Below are 16487 nucleotides of genomic sequence, written 5' to 3' on the forward strand. Positions count from 1 at the left end.
TTAAATCAACCTTCCTAACCCTCCCTGGGCACAGTTACAGCCCCTGGCCACACTCAGCCTTCACACACTGCCTGTTGAGCAGCCATGTCCATGAGGCATTAAGCACCACATGGCTGTCTCAGTCCTTCACCTGCCTCTGAATTTAGACAGCAGGTGCCTGGTTAATGCCCCCTGGCACCCTTGCTCACACACACCATCCTCAAACCCCTCACATGGCTTTTTCCACCCCTAAAACCTCTCTGCCAGATCTGCTCATAGCTGCAAGCCTTTATTGGTGCTCTGAAGCCTCCTGGCCCTCACTTTTTAACTTGGCAGCCAAGGACAGGCACAGACCAACTAGCAATCTCAGCACGCCCTCCCAGAAGAGCAGCCAGGATGGGGAGATGGGGAAGGAGGGGACCAAAGGCAGGAAATTCAAAAGGGATATCAGGCAGAGTCTGCTTCCTCCTCCTCCTTCATGTGCCGGCGGGACCACCTGCTGCTGGCAGCCACGTTTCTGCACTAGGGCAGGAAGCCCTGAACAAGTAGGAGCTGGGCAAGGAGAGGGTTTCCCTGCAGCACAGCTTAGCCCAGCCGCTAAGGAAGAGCGGGGAGAAGAGAGCTTCCCCCGGGTAGAGGCAGCTCCTGAAACAGCTGCAGATTTTGGACAAGGGTACTGAGTTTGAGGAATTGCTGGCCTGATCCTTGCAGCACAAACGTTTTGCTCGTGCCTGAGCTGTTTCGTCCCTGCCTTTCCTGAGACATCATCCCAACAACAGCATCTTGGTTTCTGCAGTGCTGCTTTGCCTTGAGCAAAGTCTCACGAGCCTGAAACCACACAGAGAGCAGCACGCTGGGCAGAACGGGCTGGGGCACAGGCAGATGGAGGGGCTCCCTGCTACAGCCAGAATGAGGAGCAAGACGCTGTGCAGGCAGGAGCCAGCATCCCTTTCCAAAGACAGCCTTCAGAGCAGGAGCAAGGGCATGTATTTCAGCATAGGGAGCTGGGGTTGGGTTCTGGAAAGCCAAAACCACATGTTGCATCAATAGAAGGCTTGTCATAGCCAGCTGGTTAATGCAAAACCTCTCTGCAGAGACAGCAAGAAATGTCACGTCCACCCCCTGGTAGTCCTGGCTGCTGATGGCTCTTCTTCAACCACACAAACATCCACACGGCTCTGCCCACCCCTGCCCCTGCCACCGCCCTCCCCAGGCCCGCTCCTTGCCATCCCAGCCTCTGCAACACTGTGGTGCTCAGTCCCCAAAACCGTGCCCAAAGCAGGGGTCCACCCGGAGCGGGTGCAGGGAATGACCAGCAAGCTGGCTCAGACCCCAGGGGATATATCTTTTATTTTCCCCCACCCCAGAGCTTCAATCTGCAGCCTCTTCCTACCTTGCTTTTCCCCGCAGCGGATTTCGCGTGTGGGCTGTGGGTCCCAATACCCCACCCTGAGAAGCCCCGGGCAGGTGTGCACGCTGGGCACAGGGTCCCCAAAGCCACACTGACCCCTCTGCCTCCCCGCCCTGCAAACCAGACAGATCTGAGAGGGGAACTCTGCGCACAATTTCAAAAGGAGCTTGGCCCACATTTCTATTAAAAGCCTCATTAACAGCCCAGGTTGGACGCTTGAAGTGAAAGGGGAAATGTTTTTCTACCTTTCCTATATATATTTTTTTTTTTCCTGCCCTTTGTGCCGCCCGCCCCTGAGATAGCACTCGCCCACGCGCCACCCCCCTGCCACTGCCAACGCCGTGGACACGAAAACTAACGCTCCGCTATGTTGGATTTCACACGTCGTTCAGGGAAGGAACTATTTTCTGCTTAGATCCTGTCCCCATCCTCCTCGAAGTGGCCCAGTTCCCATGCCAGAGAAAACAAAACAGAACTGTGGGAAGAGAGGGAGCAGAAAGATGGGAAGCAGCAGACACCATCCCCTCCCTACCCACATTGTTTCCTGCCCCGGAGCCTGGACAAGCGAGCAGGGATGTGGCGGGTGGGGGGGAGGATGTGGCTAAGCCCTGGGCCAGGGGACCGGAGACAAACAAGGCCTGAGGGCCGTGGGCAGGAGGGGACCGGGCACAAACAAGGCCTGAGGGCCGTGGGCAGGAGGGTATCGGGGACAAACGAGGCCTGAGGGCCGCGGGCAGGAGGGGACCGGGGACCAATGAGGCCTGAAGGCCGCGGGCAGGAGGTGACAGGCCGCTCCGAGGCGCGGAGGCCGCCTGCCCACCACCGCCGCGGGATGGCGGCACAGGCTGCTGCTGGGCCTCTGCCTTGCAACAAGGTTCCCCCTTCGCAAGGGCAGGCGGGGAGCGGAAAGCAGCCTCCCCCCGGGCGCCCAGCCCGGCTCCCCCCGGCAGCTTGCGGCCTCCCCAGACCCGGAGCCAGGCCCTGGGGGGGGAGCCCCGCGCCCCGCAGCTGCCGGGCACAGCCTGGCAGGCCTGCAGCCTCCTGCCATGGTGCCCCGGTGCTCAGAATCCAGGTTAATTAATTAATGGCTCGGGACAGGTCCGGTTCTCAGCAGGCATCGCTCCGCACGCATCCGCTGCTGTCAGCCCCACAAAGGGGGATTTACCCCGCTGCCCACCGAGTTTCGTGTCTGGGGTGCGAAAGAGAGCAGCACTGCGGCCTGGGGAGAGAGGGGAAAGTGTGGGAAAAGGATCCCCTTTTTGTGTTCGAGGGGTGCGTGAAATTTCTGGAAACTGGTGTGATGCCTGAGCGTGCTGGGGGCCCCATGTGAAAAATCCATTAGGAAGAGTCTGGAGAGAATTAAAGCCGCTGTGAAAAGCGGACTGGAGAAACAGGAGACAGCAGAGTGGAGGGAGGGGGAACAAGCTAGGCTTTAATGCCAGCATAAAAAGGCTTCCCCCCCCCCTCCTGCTACCCCCCAGCCCTCATAAAAAGAGGGAGTGCTGTATGAATAGGAATTAAAGCAGCAACACTATCTGCCCGCTGCCCGGCTCTGCCAGCTGTTGCATTCAACCCAGCTTCCTGTCCCCGTGCCAGGAGCTGGACCTCTGGGGCGGCAGCTGGGAGCCCAGGGAGATGGGGGGTCACCCTGGGCTTTGCTCCAGCACCTGCCCGAGCCCCCAGGTTCCCTTTGATCCCTCCATGCAAGGTGGAGGGCTCTGAGCATCTCCCTGCCCCAGCTCCTGCCTTCCCCCTGCAGCATCTTGCCACCGCTGAGACAAACAAGAGTGGCTTCGAAAACACACATTTTAAAAACCGCATCTTTTTTTTAATGGCTCGTTTCCAATAAAAATGAGATGTATGCAAATCATCCTGCCTGTCCATCAATCCCTTATCTAATGTTTTTTTTGAACCTGCTGGCCAATTTCAGTGCTATCTGACAGACGAAGAATGAGCCAAAATTATCCCTATCATAAAGCTCTTGGAGAGAACTGGAGTGGGATCCCTGGTAGAGGTGGGAGCTAAACATCATTAGACATCAGAGAACCCACAGGAACAAGAGGCTGCTCCCAAGGGCAGGAAGGGCCCAGATCAGAAAAAGCGCATCTTTAGACACCGAGTAATTCTTCTATGATATGCAGATCCACAGGAAACCAGCTTTCAAAAGCTCTTCTCCTCATCGCACTGCTTAGATATTTTAAAAGATACTACTTCCCGTGGATACTTTTTTTCTTGAAGTCACATTTCCATCCTTTTCCCTTCAATCATAAGGGCTAAGAAAAAACCCAGCACCAGCTGAGATTCTCACTGTAGCCACAGGCATTGAGGAAAATGTCAAACTCCATGAAAAACTACCTTCTGGACATTTGTCAGCCCGAGCTGCTCCTTGCATGAAGCTTCTCCAGAGGAAGGCCCTGGAATTCTTTCTGCTTCGCAAAATCAAACACCCGCTGCAACGGGAAGCAAGAGGCCTTTGGTTGGCTCTAGACAAGGTGAGCAGCAGCTCCAGGGAGGAGCAGGAACCTTCATTCCAACGGGTTCACGGAGCTTCCCAGTTCCCAGATGGCCTCAACAAATACAGTGGTGATGTGTGAGTTTTTCTGAGGCAGATTGCTGACGGCAAACTTTCCCTGCCAATACAGTCCACGCCAAGTTATGGCCAGGACTTTGACCCGCTGTGTTACAGACGTGTACGTGAGTGAAGAGAGGGAGATACCTCTGGGCCTGCCTCAGCTGGGATAGGGCTGCAATTTGAGAAGCCTACAGCACTGCTGTCCTTTCTCCTTCACAAGAGCCCTTGCATGCCCATCTCCGGCTTCAAGGGATCCTGCCTTTTCCTCTCCCTGCCAGGGATTTCTGCTCTGGCAGGGGGGACAGGAGGCGGTGGGGGTGGAAAAAACCTCTGGCAACTAATCCAGAAGTTTAGCAGCTGCCACTGGCATTTCAGAGTGTGACGGCTTTTAGGCCAGATGCCAAACGTGTCTTAAGTTTTAATCTCTCTGTCAGGTCACCTATCGCTTGTCAATCAAGCGCCGCTCCCGCAGGGGCCGTTGGCACAGATGCCATCAGACAGGATGCAGCAGACATTCCTACACGCCATCCAGAAGATTAGCATCAGACAGACCCCCTGGGCTCGCTCCTCTTTAGCCCCTGGCTTTACATCCTCCCACCTAAAGCAGCCACAAGCGCTGGCTGGTGCATCGTGGCACGACCCTGGCCGGTGGCTGGGCTTTGGGTGCACCTGCTCCAGGCTCGGGATTTAATGCTTCCCAGAAAAAGCTTTCTTTTGTGCTCTGAGCCTTAGCAAAGAACTGCTGCTGCATGGCAGAGGGCTCCAGTGAGCCCCACGGGCTGTTTGCAGTGACCTTGCTGGGACGAGATCACTGGTGGTGTGTAAATAACTCCCTGCTGCAAGGCAAGCAAATGGGGGGGCTGTCAGCCCCTGCCAGCCCTCCCTCCCCCCTGCCAGCCTGTAGCACATCCAAGGTCAGGGCTGCAAAGCCGCCTGCCCACGGGTTGGCACGACCCTGGGCAGCGAACGGCACAGAGCCTCCCGTTCTCACAGGGCATCGCACATCCTGTCCTGTCTCCTGGAAATCTGGGGCCTGCAGAGGTGGGGCTACACCAAGCAAGCAACCTGGGGAGCCTGCAGTATTCTAGAGGAAAAGACCCCTTCCTGACCTGGGGAAAGAGGCAAGAGCCCTGCAGCAGAGAGGCTGGCTGTGGTTGCTACCTCAGCGCAGACTCTGCTCCCCCTGCTCCCCCAGCTCTAGCACTGTGATTCTCCTTTGGTTTTGAGGTTTGCCTGGTGCTTGAAGGCCCATGGGGAGAAAAAGATGTTTTAACATCTTTCTCCTTGTGCTTCCTCTGGCTGAACATAATACACAAGAACATGAATGTCCCCTCGCACAGACACACAAATGTGTATGTACACACATGCACAAGGACCAGGGTATGTATATGCACGCAAGCCCACGTAGCCAAGCACATGTTCGTAAATACATGCACGTCCACACACGCCAACGCACTGGTGCTCTTGTGCCCTGCACGCACACCTGAGTGTGCAGCTGGCCATCCCTGAGCAGGCATGCAGGCTTGCGAGGCCCATTTGCATGCCAGGATGCAGGCTGGGCTCACATGTCCGTGCAGGACCACCCCACCCGCATGCAGTCTGTAACCACAGCCTTTTATTATGTCACCCAACCGCCTGTAATAAATAGTTCCATGTCACCCTACATGGCTTGGCTGCGACTGACAAAGGTCCTGCAAGGCAGGAGAAGCTATTATGGGAACAGATTGCTGGAATAAAATATTAAATTTCCACTTATCAATCTCTTTAATGTGCTATAACTCTAATAGAAGCGTTCAGCCTTCATCCTTTGAACAAATCACCCTCCCCCTGATGGGGGGCTGAACTAGCCCTGCACTCCTCCTCTCCGGGGCCAGGGCTGGGAGGAAGGATGCTGGGTGGCAGGAGGGGGCAGGTCTGTACCCAGGGAGACAGAAGGGGAAAAAAGCCGCTGCAGGTTTTTCTCTGCATCAGCCTTCTGTTTTTTTTTTTTCTCCCAAGGCTGGCTGCTCACTAGATTGAACTCCATTTATTGCATGCCGCTCTTGAAAGAGGTTTCGTGGTCCACTGACAATCCCTAAATTGCCTGCAAGACCCAAACAAATGTACCTGTAATAGCTGAGCGAGGACGGCTGAGCCCTCCCCAGCATGGTCTAATCGGTCCTTAGGGAGAGCTGGATAAACATATTCAGATCCCATGAATTATTAAAAGCGTTTTGTTTTTTTTTTTAATGTGGTGGAGGCCTGGCCTACTGTGTTGGCTGCTAATCCCTCCTAGCAGGGCAGCTGTGGGTGTGCCCTTCCTTCCCTCTCATTTAACCTCAACCCCGCAATTCGGACCTTTGGGAATAAATTGAGATTACAGGCAGGCAGACATCAACCCCAAGTCATTCCCCAGGAATCCTGCCGGTCCCTGCTTTTCTTGCCAGAACTGAGCTGATCGAGCATGAGAACGATGCTCTACCAGTCCTCTGAAAAAAAACACCGGGAAGGGAGACATCGCCCAAAGGCTGGAGGGGGAACCCACAGACCCTCGTGCCCGTGCAGATGCAATGCTATTGTGGTGCTGAGACAGATGAAATGCTGGTGGGTGGCAGCTGAAAATATGAAGAGAGGGCTCTATCTGGTGTTTGGGAACATGTGTCCTGACACTGCAAGAGATACGGGGTGGTTGGACAGACAGAACAACAGCAGGAAATGGAAATACAGGCTACGCAGAAACAAAAAATGAGACAAAGCCCGTTCCTCTCTAAGTCTTCTGCAATGCCTGTCCCACCTCCTTCTCTGCGACTGGGGACTGAGCTTGGAGACTTTTTCTCTCCAACCACTGTTTCAAACGTGACCCAAGGTACTAGTTACTGCGTGCGATCGTTTTCTATTGCCGATGGGAAGCGAGTCTGCTCAGTTTGAACCAGGCAGTTGCCTGCACTGTCTCAGAACCACAGCGCCTTTGGTGGCAACTCCCATGAAACGGCCAGCAGCTGTAAGGATTTTGGCCATGACCTTCCCCCAGCTTCAGGCGGTTGGGCAGGGCGGGTGCTGCTCCACGGCTGTCCTGAACAAAGAGCTTTGTTATTGTGGTGCCTTTCACTGGCAAATAGAAAATCCCCCAGAGAAAAGCCTATACCAAGAACAACTCAGCAGGCAAGGATCCAGGACAGGAGGTGTGAATTAAAGGCCTGCTACAGTGATAATGATCATAAATAAATACTTGGTAATTAGCATCTAATTAGCACATCCCATCCGTTGACCTCCAAGCACTTGGATAGAGGAAGATTAGCCGGGTTTACCCATGTTACAGAAGAGGGGAACTGAGGTGGTGAGGGTGCCAAACACAGTGTCACTGCTAATTTCAGGTCACCTGCCCAGGCCTCGTCTTTCTGCTTGCTCAGCACTTACCACTGTAGAGCACGGGTGGAGGGGGCTGGAGCTCGGCCCCTCTGAGAAGCCGGTTTCATCCCTCTTAGGTTAGAAAACTCTTCAAGGACTGGGGTGGCCCAGAGAGGTGACCTGCTCTCAGAACAGCCGGTGCTCTGACTTGCCTCAGGCTGGACAGCAGGAAGGGCTGGGGACCCCGGGAACCTGTCCTGTACTCCCCAGGCCCTGGGAGCCCCCAGTGCACCTCACTGCCCTTCTAGCTTTCGCAGTCCGTGGTGTTTGCAGGACACAGGCAGGCAGCAGCTCTCCAAGCTCACCCGCTGCAGTCACATCTCCCAGCGAGAGCAAGTCTGGAGCTACAACACCCCACGGTCCCTGTGGTGAGACCCCTGGAAAAGTGGCCGTGTGCCGTGGTTTGTGCTGCCTGCCCACCCGGGTGGCAATGGTCCCATGCTGGGGTGTAGAGCGAGCACCTGAAGGAGACCCGTGCTGAGTCTCCGCAGCGCTGCTGGCCAGCTGGGGGGCCAGAGGGGAGCCTCAGCAAGTTGCCCCAGCGGCCAGGCATGTATCCCAGCTTCATCAGATGGTCACTCCCTCCTCTGTCTCCCGAAAGCCTGGAGCTCACTGCAGCGTGGCAGTGCTCCAACTCACTACTGCAAGTACTACTTCCCTCTCTCTCGTGAGACCCACAACTGCTGGTCACTGCCTGTCATTAACCCTCTGATAAAACAAAACACTCCTTTTACCCCAAAGGAACGGGGTAAACTTCCCTTCCTGGCTCTCAAAGCACCAACAGCCACTTTTCCCCTTTGGTGATGCCTTGCAATATCCCTTTGTCTCTTTGATATCAGGCTATTGCCATATGTTATTTTTTCTCTTTAACCTAGTTTTTGACCTCACTTTCTCGTCCTGACACTACCTAAGCATATCCATATATCTTTTCCTAAGTCCTGTGCCTACAGGCTACACAAATTCCTTCTGTCTCCTATGACGTCACACAGCATCACTTCCCACTGTCTGCATCCCGTGATGTTATTCCTTCTGGAGCCCAGACAAAGCTACTCAGGTGCTCACAGCCTCTTGGTAATCTGTGGCAGCCAGGTGAGTAAATGCACAGACCAACACTGGAAGGAGCACAAGTGAAAAATCATGAGAATTGCCTAACATCAGAAACACCAAACATCATCCTGAACAAATGACTCATCCATCTCATGCTTTACTGCCTCAGTGGCAGTCTATATCCTCATCCTACTCTTTCTTCTACCTTCTAACAAATATCTCCCCGACACGTCTTCGTTTTTAACATGTCCAGTGATGACTCTGAATCCAAAACAGAAGACGAGGGGGAAACAAATTGCATGTATCTTGGTGTAAGAAAGGAAAAGACAAGAGGAAAGGAGAAAAAATCCAAGCCAAACCAGTGCAAAGCAAAGAACTTCACTGCTCCCTTTGCATCATGGAACTCCCCACCCTAGAAGGAGACACTGGTGATTAAGACAGACAGTAAGGAGATGTAACTGACTGGTAGTTGTCAGCTGTTCACACTCCTCTCTCCCGACCTCCTCCTTCTCTTCTGTCTTTCAAAGCACGCCAACTGTTTTCCTACCTGTGACATTGACTTCCACCAAGCCTGACCGTGTACCGATGGCATTGGAGGCCTCACAGATGTAGGTGCCAGCCACGCTGTAGGAGACAGGCCCTTTAAAGTAGATGGTGTTGTTCTGGATTTCCACGCTCCCTGGCAGAGTCCCGTTTGGCCTAGGAGAAACAAAGATTATGGTTGATCCCAGAGGTGATACTCTGTAGGGTCAAGCAGTATTGCAGAGATGACAGTGACATGCTGCTGCTGCACCTGCCCTTGGGCAGGTCCAGAACCTGGTGGCTGGAAAATGCCCATTAATGTAGTCAGCCTTGAAACCAAACCCTCAGCCTTACAGGAAAGTCAGTAGAGTGTCTCCAGGGTAAATCCACTGCATGGTGAGAATCATGTTCTTTACGTGGAGTGGGTTTTTTTATCTCTTCTCTGTGATTATAAGGGAGATTGGACATCTTTCGGTCACATACAGCCCCTTGGATTTGGCTAATGGGATGTGGAGCACTTTCAGTCTATGTTCTCCCCTATCTAGAAAACAGACTCAGAGCCTTAAAGCAGTTAATTTTCCAGCACAATCCCCAAGCAGCTACAAGCTTAGGGCCAGGTCACTCTTGTTTTGGGTGGCTCATCTTTAGCAGGCTCATCTTCAGTGTGTTCGTCCATCCCTGACTTCCCATTTGATGAAAAATACAGGAATGGGACACCAACCTGACCCCGCTTTACTCTGATTTCCTGCCCATGTAACTCTTCTGGGCAGCTGATCAGCCAGTGTTAATTGCATCTCAAGCTCGAGTAAAACAGTGCTGATTTAGAGCCCTGCCATCTATGACCTGCCTATGTCTGAATAGTCAAGTAAGTGTGAAAGTGGAATAATGCAAAACTAAGTCTAGAGATACACAGAATAAATGAACAAAGGCAGATAAAAAATTTAAAAAAACCCCCATGTGTTAGGAAAAGACACACACGGTCTGGTTATTCTTAATTACTGAAGCAAAGTAAAGTAATTACTTTTCTTAGGCAATTAAAAATTACTCAAATAATTCTTTCCCCTCCTCCGAACAAAAATGTGCACATATTGTCAGCAATTTGTAAGAAACAAAAGGGAGTAATGGGGGTAAAATTAGGTTTGTAAAGAAGTGCCTAAATGCTCACACACCTATTTTGCACGTCTACGTATACACATAGGCACGTATGTACAGCAAACACATTAATCTTTCCCAGCTACATCAAACCAGCGACCCCAAAGCTGACGGAAGAATAGAACAGCCTATTGGATCTCTGCCTGTAGGGCCCTGAATCTACAAGAACAAAGGCATAGCTAAAAACTGTGCTGTGGGACGCTAAGGAAGGCTATTGCTTCCTCTAACAGCTCCCCTGACTCTTGCTCATCGCGATCCAAATGAGAGGAGAAGAAAGCATGGCTGGTTTTTACATTCCGGGCAGGAGCAGAACATCAGCAGCAGTTAATTGCTTTCTGACCCCCAGGAAGGGGAAGAGGCACATATGAGCACACGGATAAACCAAAGATGCTAGTGGCAACTTCTCTGGCTGCCCAGCCAAAGAAATGAGGAATCAGTTTGGCATTACCAAAGTGGTTAAGTATGATATCACCCAAGTGGCCCTGTGGGAAGGAAGGGGATGGCCGTGGATCTCGGTCCCAGCCCTTACCTCCCTACACACTCGCACCACGTGCCTCGGGGGTTGGCTGCGGTACAGTTATTTATCAGGGTTTCATCCCACCTGCTTGGTCTGCTTCTTCCTTGCAGGGCCCCATTCGCAGGCAGCCTGAGGCCAAGAACGGGTGAGCAGGAGTCTGCTGAAAGAGCCAGGGGGCAACTTCTCTGCCCCAGCTTTTTCTTCCTCCTCCCATTCCGCCTCTATTTCCCTCAGGCTTACTTGTGCTCTCTCACTCTCTACTCTCCTTCTGCGTCCATTCTCCTTACCGTCTGCTGCACTCCATCTTTCCTTTCCATCATCTTAGGTCAATAATCCTATACTCAGTCCTAAGTGACCCACCAAGTGTGCAAAAAGGCAGAGGCTGAGGAATTGGACTGAAGCGCTATCAGGCTTAGAAACCTGTACTCTTTAATTCTGTACTTTCTCTCAATTTTTATCTCCACAGTTCCTTCTCAAAGCAAAGTATTGATGCTTGCAGCCTCTTAGCTCTAAGTTAAGAAACCCTTGCCAGAATAAAAGACAGACAAATGGACACACACACAACTCACAGAGAATCCATAGGAAAACAGTTCTCCCCAGTGTTTAAAAATCATAAATCACACAAGGATGTAAGGACCAACTCAACGCCTGGCTTAAAGATGCGCCGTTCCCGAGAATCATTTCTGCCAGAGCTGAATTTATTACCAGCACGGTGTGTAAACCAGGTGTGCAAATGATGTGTGATACTCAGACTCGGTCACGCAGCGCCGTGCTCAGCCCTGCCACCTGCATCCCCTGTTGTGTTTGAGTCTAGTGAGTAACTAACCCCCTTTCCTGCCCTGGGCTACAGAAACATCACCTGGCTGAGCTGTTTGGCACCTGGTTACCCTGTGCTTCAGCTCTCAGCCTGCCTTCAGCATCACGATCAGCAGGAGCAGGCTGCCCCGGCAGAGATGGGGCCGTGCGTGCTGCTGGCTCTGCCTGCACACAGCGACAGAGCCCAGGAGCTCAGCGAGCGCTCAGCCTCCAGCCCCGCATGTGAGCAAGAGCACAACAAAGGGATGAAAATAATTTGCCTAAAAGCAGAGAGAAAACCCGCCTCCTGTCCCCGGCTTCATCTCACAAGGCTCATTTCAGCTTAGTTTGCCAGTCCTGCTACACAGAGATAGCCTAAACTGGGATCTCTTCTGCCTTGGGTGCCACAAGGGGAATCTTTGCCTCTAACACTTTCCTGGCAATGTTGTGAGGAACCCAGAGAGCCCCCTCGGAGTTTAAGTCAAAAACTGGCAGAATCAACAGAGGGAGAGATCTGGGGATGAGAACTAGAAAAAAAGGCAAGATAAACAATCCTCTTCAGACCTTCACTGCGAACAGTTCGATCTGGGAAGCGAACTGACAGAGAATACGCCTAGCTCCTTGCAAAGCCATTTTGAGAGCCTCTTTCCTGACGACAAACTCCAGCTGAAAACAAGAAAGGATCCATTTGATCTTACTTTTTTAAAGATACATGAGTGCTCATAGAAAAGGAAGAGAGGGAGAGAGAACCACATCAGGTTGCATCAATTCCCATCCGACTCCCCAGATACCCCTCACTCACTTTTCAGTCCCTTTAGTGTGTTCAGCCAAAAAGCTGAAACCCTGGAGGGACAAGGAATTGCTTTTGTTTAGTGTCAGTTGCATGGGGATGAGTGCTCTGAAGGGGAGCTCCTGCTTACAGCTGGGGCTGATTCCAGGGAAAGCTTTTTTTCACACGTACATCAATTCTGGGCTATTTGTGCCCCTTTAAAGAAGGGAAATCCTGGGTTCTTTTCCAGCTCTGCTCCTGAAGCGCTTAGTGGCGCTGGGAAAATGATTCACCTTGTGGTATCTCAGCTGCTTCGTGTCAACAGGGCAGAATATTATTCCAGTGAAGTGAGAATGGGAAGTTCTCCTGGGGATTGAGGCTGCACTGTGCTGGTAGCAAGCTCCGGTCCAGCAGAGGGGAGAGGGGGTGTGTATGATCCTTACCCACGGCCCTTCCCTCCTGAGGCTGAACTGGAAGATGCTGGGAGGAAACTAGAGCTGAAAGACAGAGGGTAACTTCTGTCCATCACACGGTGAGGTGGTTGTGTATGGCTCAGCTAAAATGCCAGTCCCAGCTCTGTCAGCTTCTGATAAACTTCCGATAAAGCCCACCCGCCCAAACCGAGTCCCTTGCTCTAGTCACTTCAAACACTGCACTGCCTGCCTCAGCAGCACAGCTGCCCTCTGGACAGGGCTGGCAGGGCAGCACCTTGGTTTGGGTCTCAGCTCAGCTTCAGAGGATGGCCAGCACAGGAGGGGGTGAGCCAGAGAGGCCAAGGCCGAAAACAGCAGCTTCCCTGGTTTGCAAATAAAGAAATTAGTTCCAGTCCCTGTGCAATGAAGGCGTCCTGGCAGAGCTGTGCCAGGCAACCAGAATCAGCCCCGGGTATTCCGCAGTAGCACAGCTCCAGCAACTTCAAGTGTCCAACTCTCCCCCTGCAGCAGAGGTTTTACCTTGGAGTAACCCCACTGACAGTAATGGGACTGGGCCCTAAGTGACCAGAGGGTGACCGAGGTTTTTACAGAGGCTCCTCGGCCCTGTTCAAAGGTCGTATGTGCTCCTGAGAGCAGAAGCACTGCAGGCACTTACAGCTTCCATTCATAGGTGTGAGCGGGGGGGTTGGCATCAGACTTGCATATCAGCTTCACATCCTTCCGGTTGAGATACCAGTTGCCATCAAAGCCCTCAATAGTGACTTCTGGCTCATCTGCGGGGGGGCAAAAATGATAGAAAAGCAGGATGGAGAAGGAGAGGAAAGAGTTATGGAAAAGGAAGGAGAAAATAAAATAGAAAGAGATGAAGGGGCCAGGGTGGGAGAAGGAAAGAGATTGCAAGGTGGGAAAGGTGATGGGACAAGGAATGTGAGAGGGAGAATGAAGGAGAGAGATAAGGGAAGGAACAAAGGGACATGGCAGAGGCAGAGACAGAAAGAAGGTGTGAAAAAGAGAAAGCACATGATTATTCCAAGGGATCACTTCAGTTTTCACTCTCCAGAAAACAGAGAGCAACCCCCTACTTCAGCCCCTCTACCAGACCAGCACCTCCCCTTCAGAAAACCCCTCTTTCGCCAGACCCACCCCAGGGCTAACCAGGCAGCACTGCTCCCCAGCCCTGCCACGCTCACTCACACTGCACGTTGAGGGTCATGCTGTCGGTGAAACGATCCAGCTGGTAGTTGACGACGCACATGAGCTGCTGCCGATGGGCCTCTCGGCTCGGCACCAGCCGGTACCGGCTGATCACTGTGATGGTGCCATTGCTATTCCGGATCTCCTGAAACTCCGCTTCCCCTTTGAGCTTGGTGTCCCAGGTGACAGTGCTGGGCGGCTTCCCATTAGAGGACGTGCAGGTGGCTACCAAGATCTTTTCTGTCCTGCCAGACTTAGCAATAAGCGGCCGCTTGGTGCCCTCCATCCGATTTGTGGGCTTGGCTGCGAGGAAGTGCAAAAAGGAGAAGAAGAAAAGGGTACAGAGGGATGGTTAGAAGAGTAGAAGAGCAGTGCTACCCTCTCTACTACAACCCCAGAGACATCTAGCGCTACTGAGCCTTGTGGTGAATCCACAGCTGCTGCAAACTGCCAGCATCCTACTCTGGGGAAAGACGGGTGGAGGTGCCCTGGATGCAGGGATACACGATGGAAAGTCAATCCTCTCCTGTCATAGGTTTTCAGCCCTATGATAGATGGAGAAACTGAAATTGGAGAGCAAATGAATCATGTAGACCTTGGGTGGGGTTTATTCACTCACAGCTCTAAGCTCCATGGACAAGCTCTACTTGTGCTTAGGATCTTTCCCTCTCTAGTCTTTTCTCTCTGTTCACTTGACAGTCACCAGCTTATTAAAATTCACCACTCTCTTAGGGAGCAGGTCACTGTTATTGCACCTGCATTAAGAGAGAGGGGAACTGAGGCCTGGGAAGAGGAAGAGGCATTTCTGCGATAGCTCAGTGAACCACCTACCCTGGGTTCCCTGCTCTTCACCTCTTCACAGTCAACTCGATTATCACAGGTAAAACTTACACCCAAGATTCACCTTTGCCCTGGGCCATGAGTCTCAGGTTCCTCCAGACCTGTTTAACCGGAGGCAACAATTCACACTACAAAGCTTGTCCAGTATCTTACCCAGCACAGTGAGGTTCAGTTGACTTTCCCGGTTGCCGGTTGGGAAGGTGGCAAACTCACAGATGTAAACTCCCTCATCCTCCAGCTCTAGCCGAGAGAGCTGAATGGTGCCATCTTTGAAGGAAGGATTCCGGAAAGTCACCCGCTCTTTGTAGGGAGAGAGGATGGAGACCCCCATGGCAGGGTTGTAGATGGCCACATTCTGCTTGGTGCCGTTGGTGGCTTTCTGCCATGTGACCTGCGTGATCTTCACATTGGGGAGCGGATTGGTGAAGCTGCAGTGCAGGACCACGTCTGTCCCGATAAACCCCGAGACTGTGTCATTGACTAAGACAATCTGAGCTTGCAGCCCTGCAAGAAAATGGAAAGATGTGAATCTACGTGTACTTCTTAAACAGAGAGACAGAGAAAAAGAACAGTTCTTGGACATCAGGCCCACGAACTCCTTTATTTATTTATTCCATTCGCATCCACCTGCAGCGTCATTCCCATTCATAAACACCCTCCTCCCCACAACTGGTGTTCACAGTTCACTACAACCAGCCCTCACGCTCCGCAGCCAACCTAGGGCTCGTGATCACCAAAAGTCACAAGGCTGGATCAGTAATAACTGTCCTGCCGTTTGTCCTCAACTTTGGATGACACTAAATCAGTTATTGTAAATATACAGAGCGTGGGTATCTGGGGGCATATGAGCGCTGATATTTATCAGCACAGCATATCCTAACACATGCTAACACACGCTCAGACATCCATTCAATCCTACTGGAAATGCATCAGTAATTAAACGAGCTGCGAAGACTCAGCCCTGATTTCAGAGTAGCAATAGTTCCCATATAAGAATAGATTTACAGCACTGCCTTGTATGATCTACCTGCATGATCTAGATCGTTTCTGTGGCCTTTTTTTAACCCCAGAAGTGGCTACATTTAGGAACCTTCCATCTTGATTGCGCGGAGCACAGATGAAAGGTGCCTGGGAGAAGTGGTGGCTGCTGCTCATGACTGCTAACCTGTCTCAGTTGATTCCTCTCCTGACAGTTGGGGAAAAATATCTCCCACCAGACTGACCCTGAAATTCATTTTTGGCTGCCACTGTGTCTTTCCTTAATCTGTATGCTTAGAGATAATGCTTTGGTAATTATACAGCCAGTATTTATATGATAAATATGATAGAGAAGCAAGGTGGTAAGAACAAGAAAAGCAGGTTCTGCTCACTGCCTTCTGGCAGAATCTGAAATTGGATGTATTCTGGGAGACTGAGAGTAAAGGAAGGAAAGGGGTAATAAAAAAAGAAAGATGTACAAAGAGTGAAGAACATGAAAGAGTAATAAAAGAGACTGAGGCTGTGGAAAGAAAAAAATGCATAGCAAGAGAAACAGGACAGCATCTTCTAGCTGAGGGGACAGAGCATTTCTGAAACGTCACCCCTACCCTGTTCTTGCTTCCTGTGCAAGGCCAAAATGAACTTCTCAGTCTTGGCCCCCACAGACCCCTGGCAGATGTGCCTTGGGACTTCTACAGGTGAACCCAAGCCAAAGTCCCCTTCCTGCAGTTTCACACACACAGGTGCAGGCTTACAAAAGTCTTCTCACCCTCAAACAGCACCTTTACCGTTCTCTCGGCACGCTCTTCATGTTGCCCCCTCATTTCATGCCTGCCGCACCCAGCCTGATCTCAGTCCCCACATCTCATCTAAGCTGCTTATTTTGCCCC

The 16487-nt window shown here is 51.9% G+C and overlaps 1 protein-coding gene across 7 annotated transcripts in view; it reads right to left on the bottom strand.

Moving 5' to 3' along the window:
- Positions 1-16487, bottom strand: part of NECTIN1 (nectin cell adhesion molecule 1) — a 106173-nt gene that overhangs the window by 44263 nt on the left and 45423 nt on the right. For all 7 annotated transcript variants that reach the window (XR_012635227.1, XM_074927671.1, XM_074927670.1 and 4 more), the window contains exons 2-5: positions 14773-15123; positions 13780-14082; positions 13241-13358; positions 8944-9095 (exon numbers count right to left, since the gene is read on the bottom strand). Coding sequence is in view for 6 of the 7 variants with exons in the window: in XM_074927671.1 (XP_074783772.1) it covers positions 8944-9095; positions 13241-13358; positions 13780-14082; positions 14773-15123 (924 nt within the window). In the remaining variant the exon portion in view is untranslated. The remainder of the gene's footprint in view (positions 1-8943; positions 9096-13240; positions 13359-13779; positions 14083-14772; positions 15124-16487) is intronic.

This window comes from Athene noctua, chromosome 26 (assembly GCF_965140245.1).
Source record: "Athene noctua chromosome 26, bAthNoc1.hap1.1, whole genome shotgun sequence".
In the NCBI taxonomy this organism is placed as follows: Eukaryota; Metazoa; Chordata; class Aves; order Strigiformes; family Strigidae; genus Athene; species Athene noctua.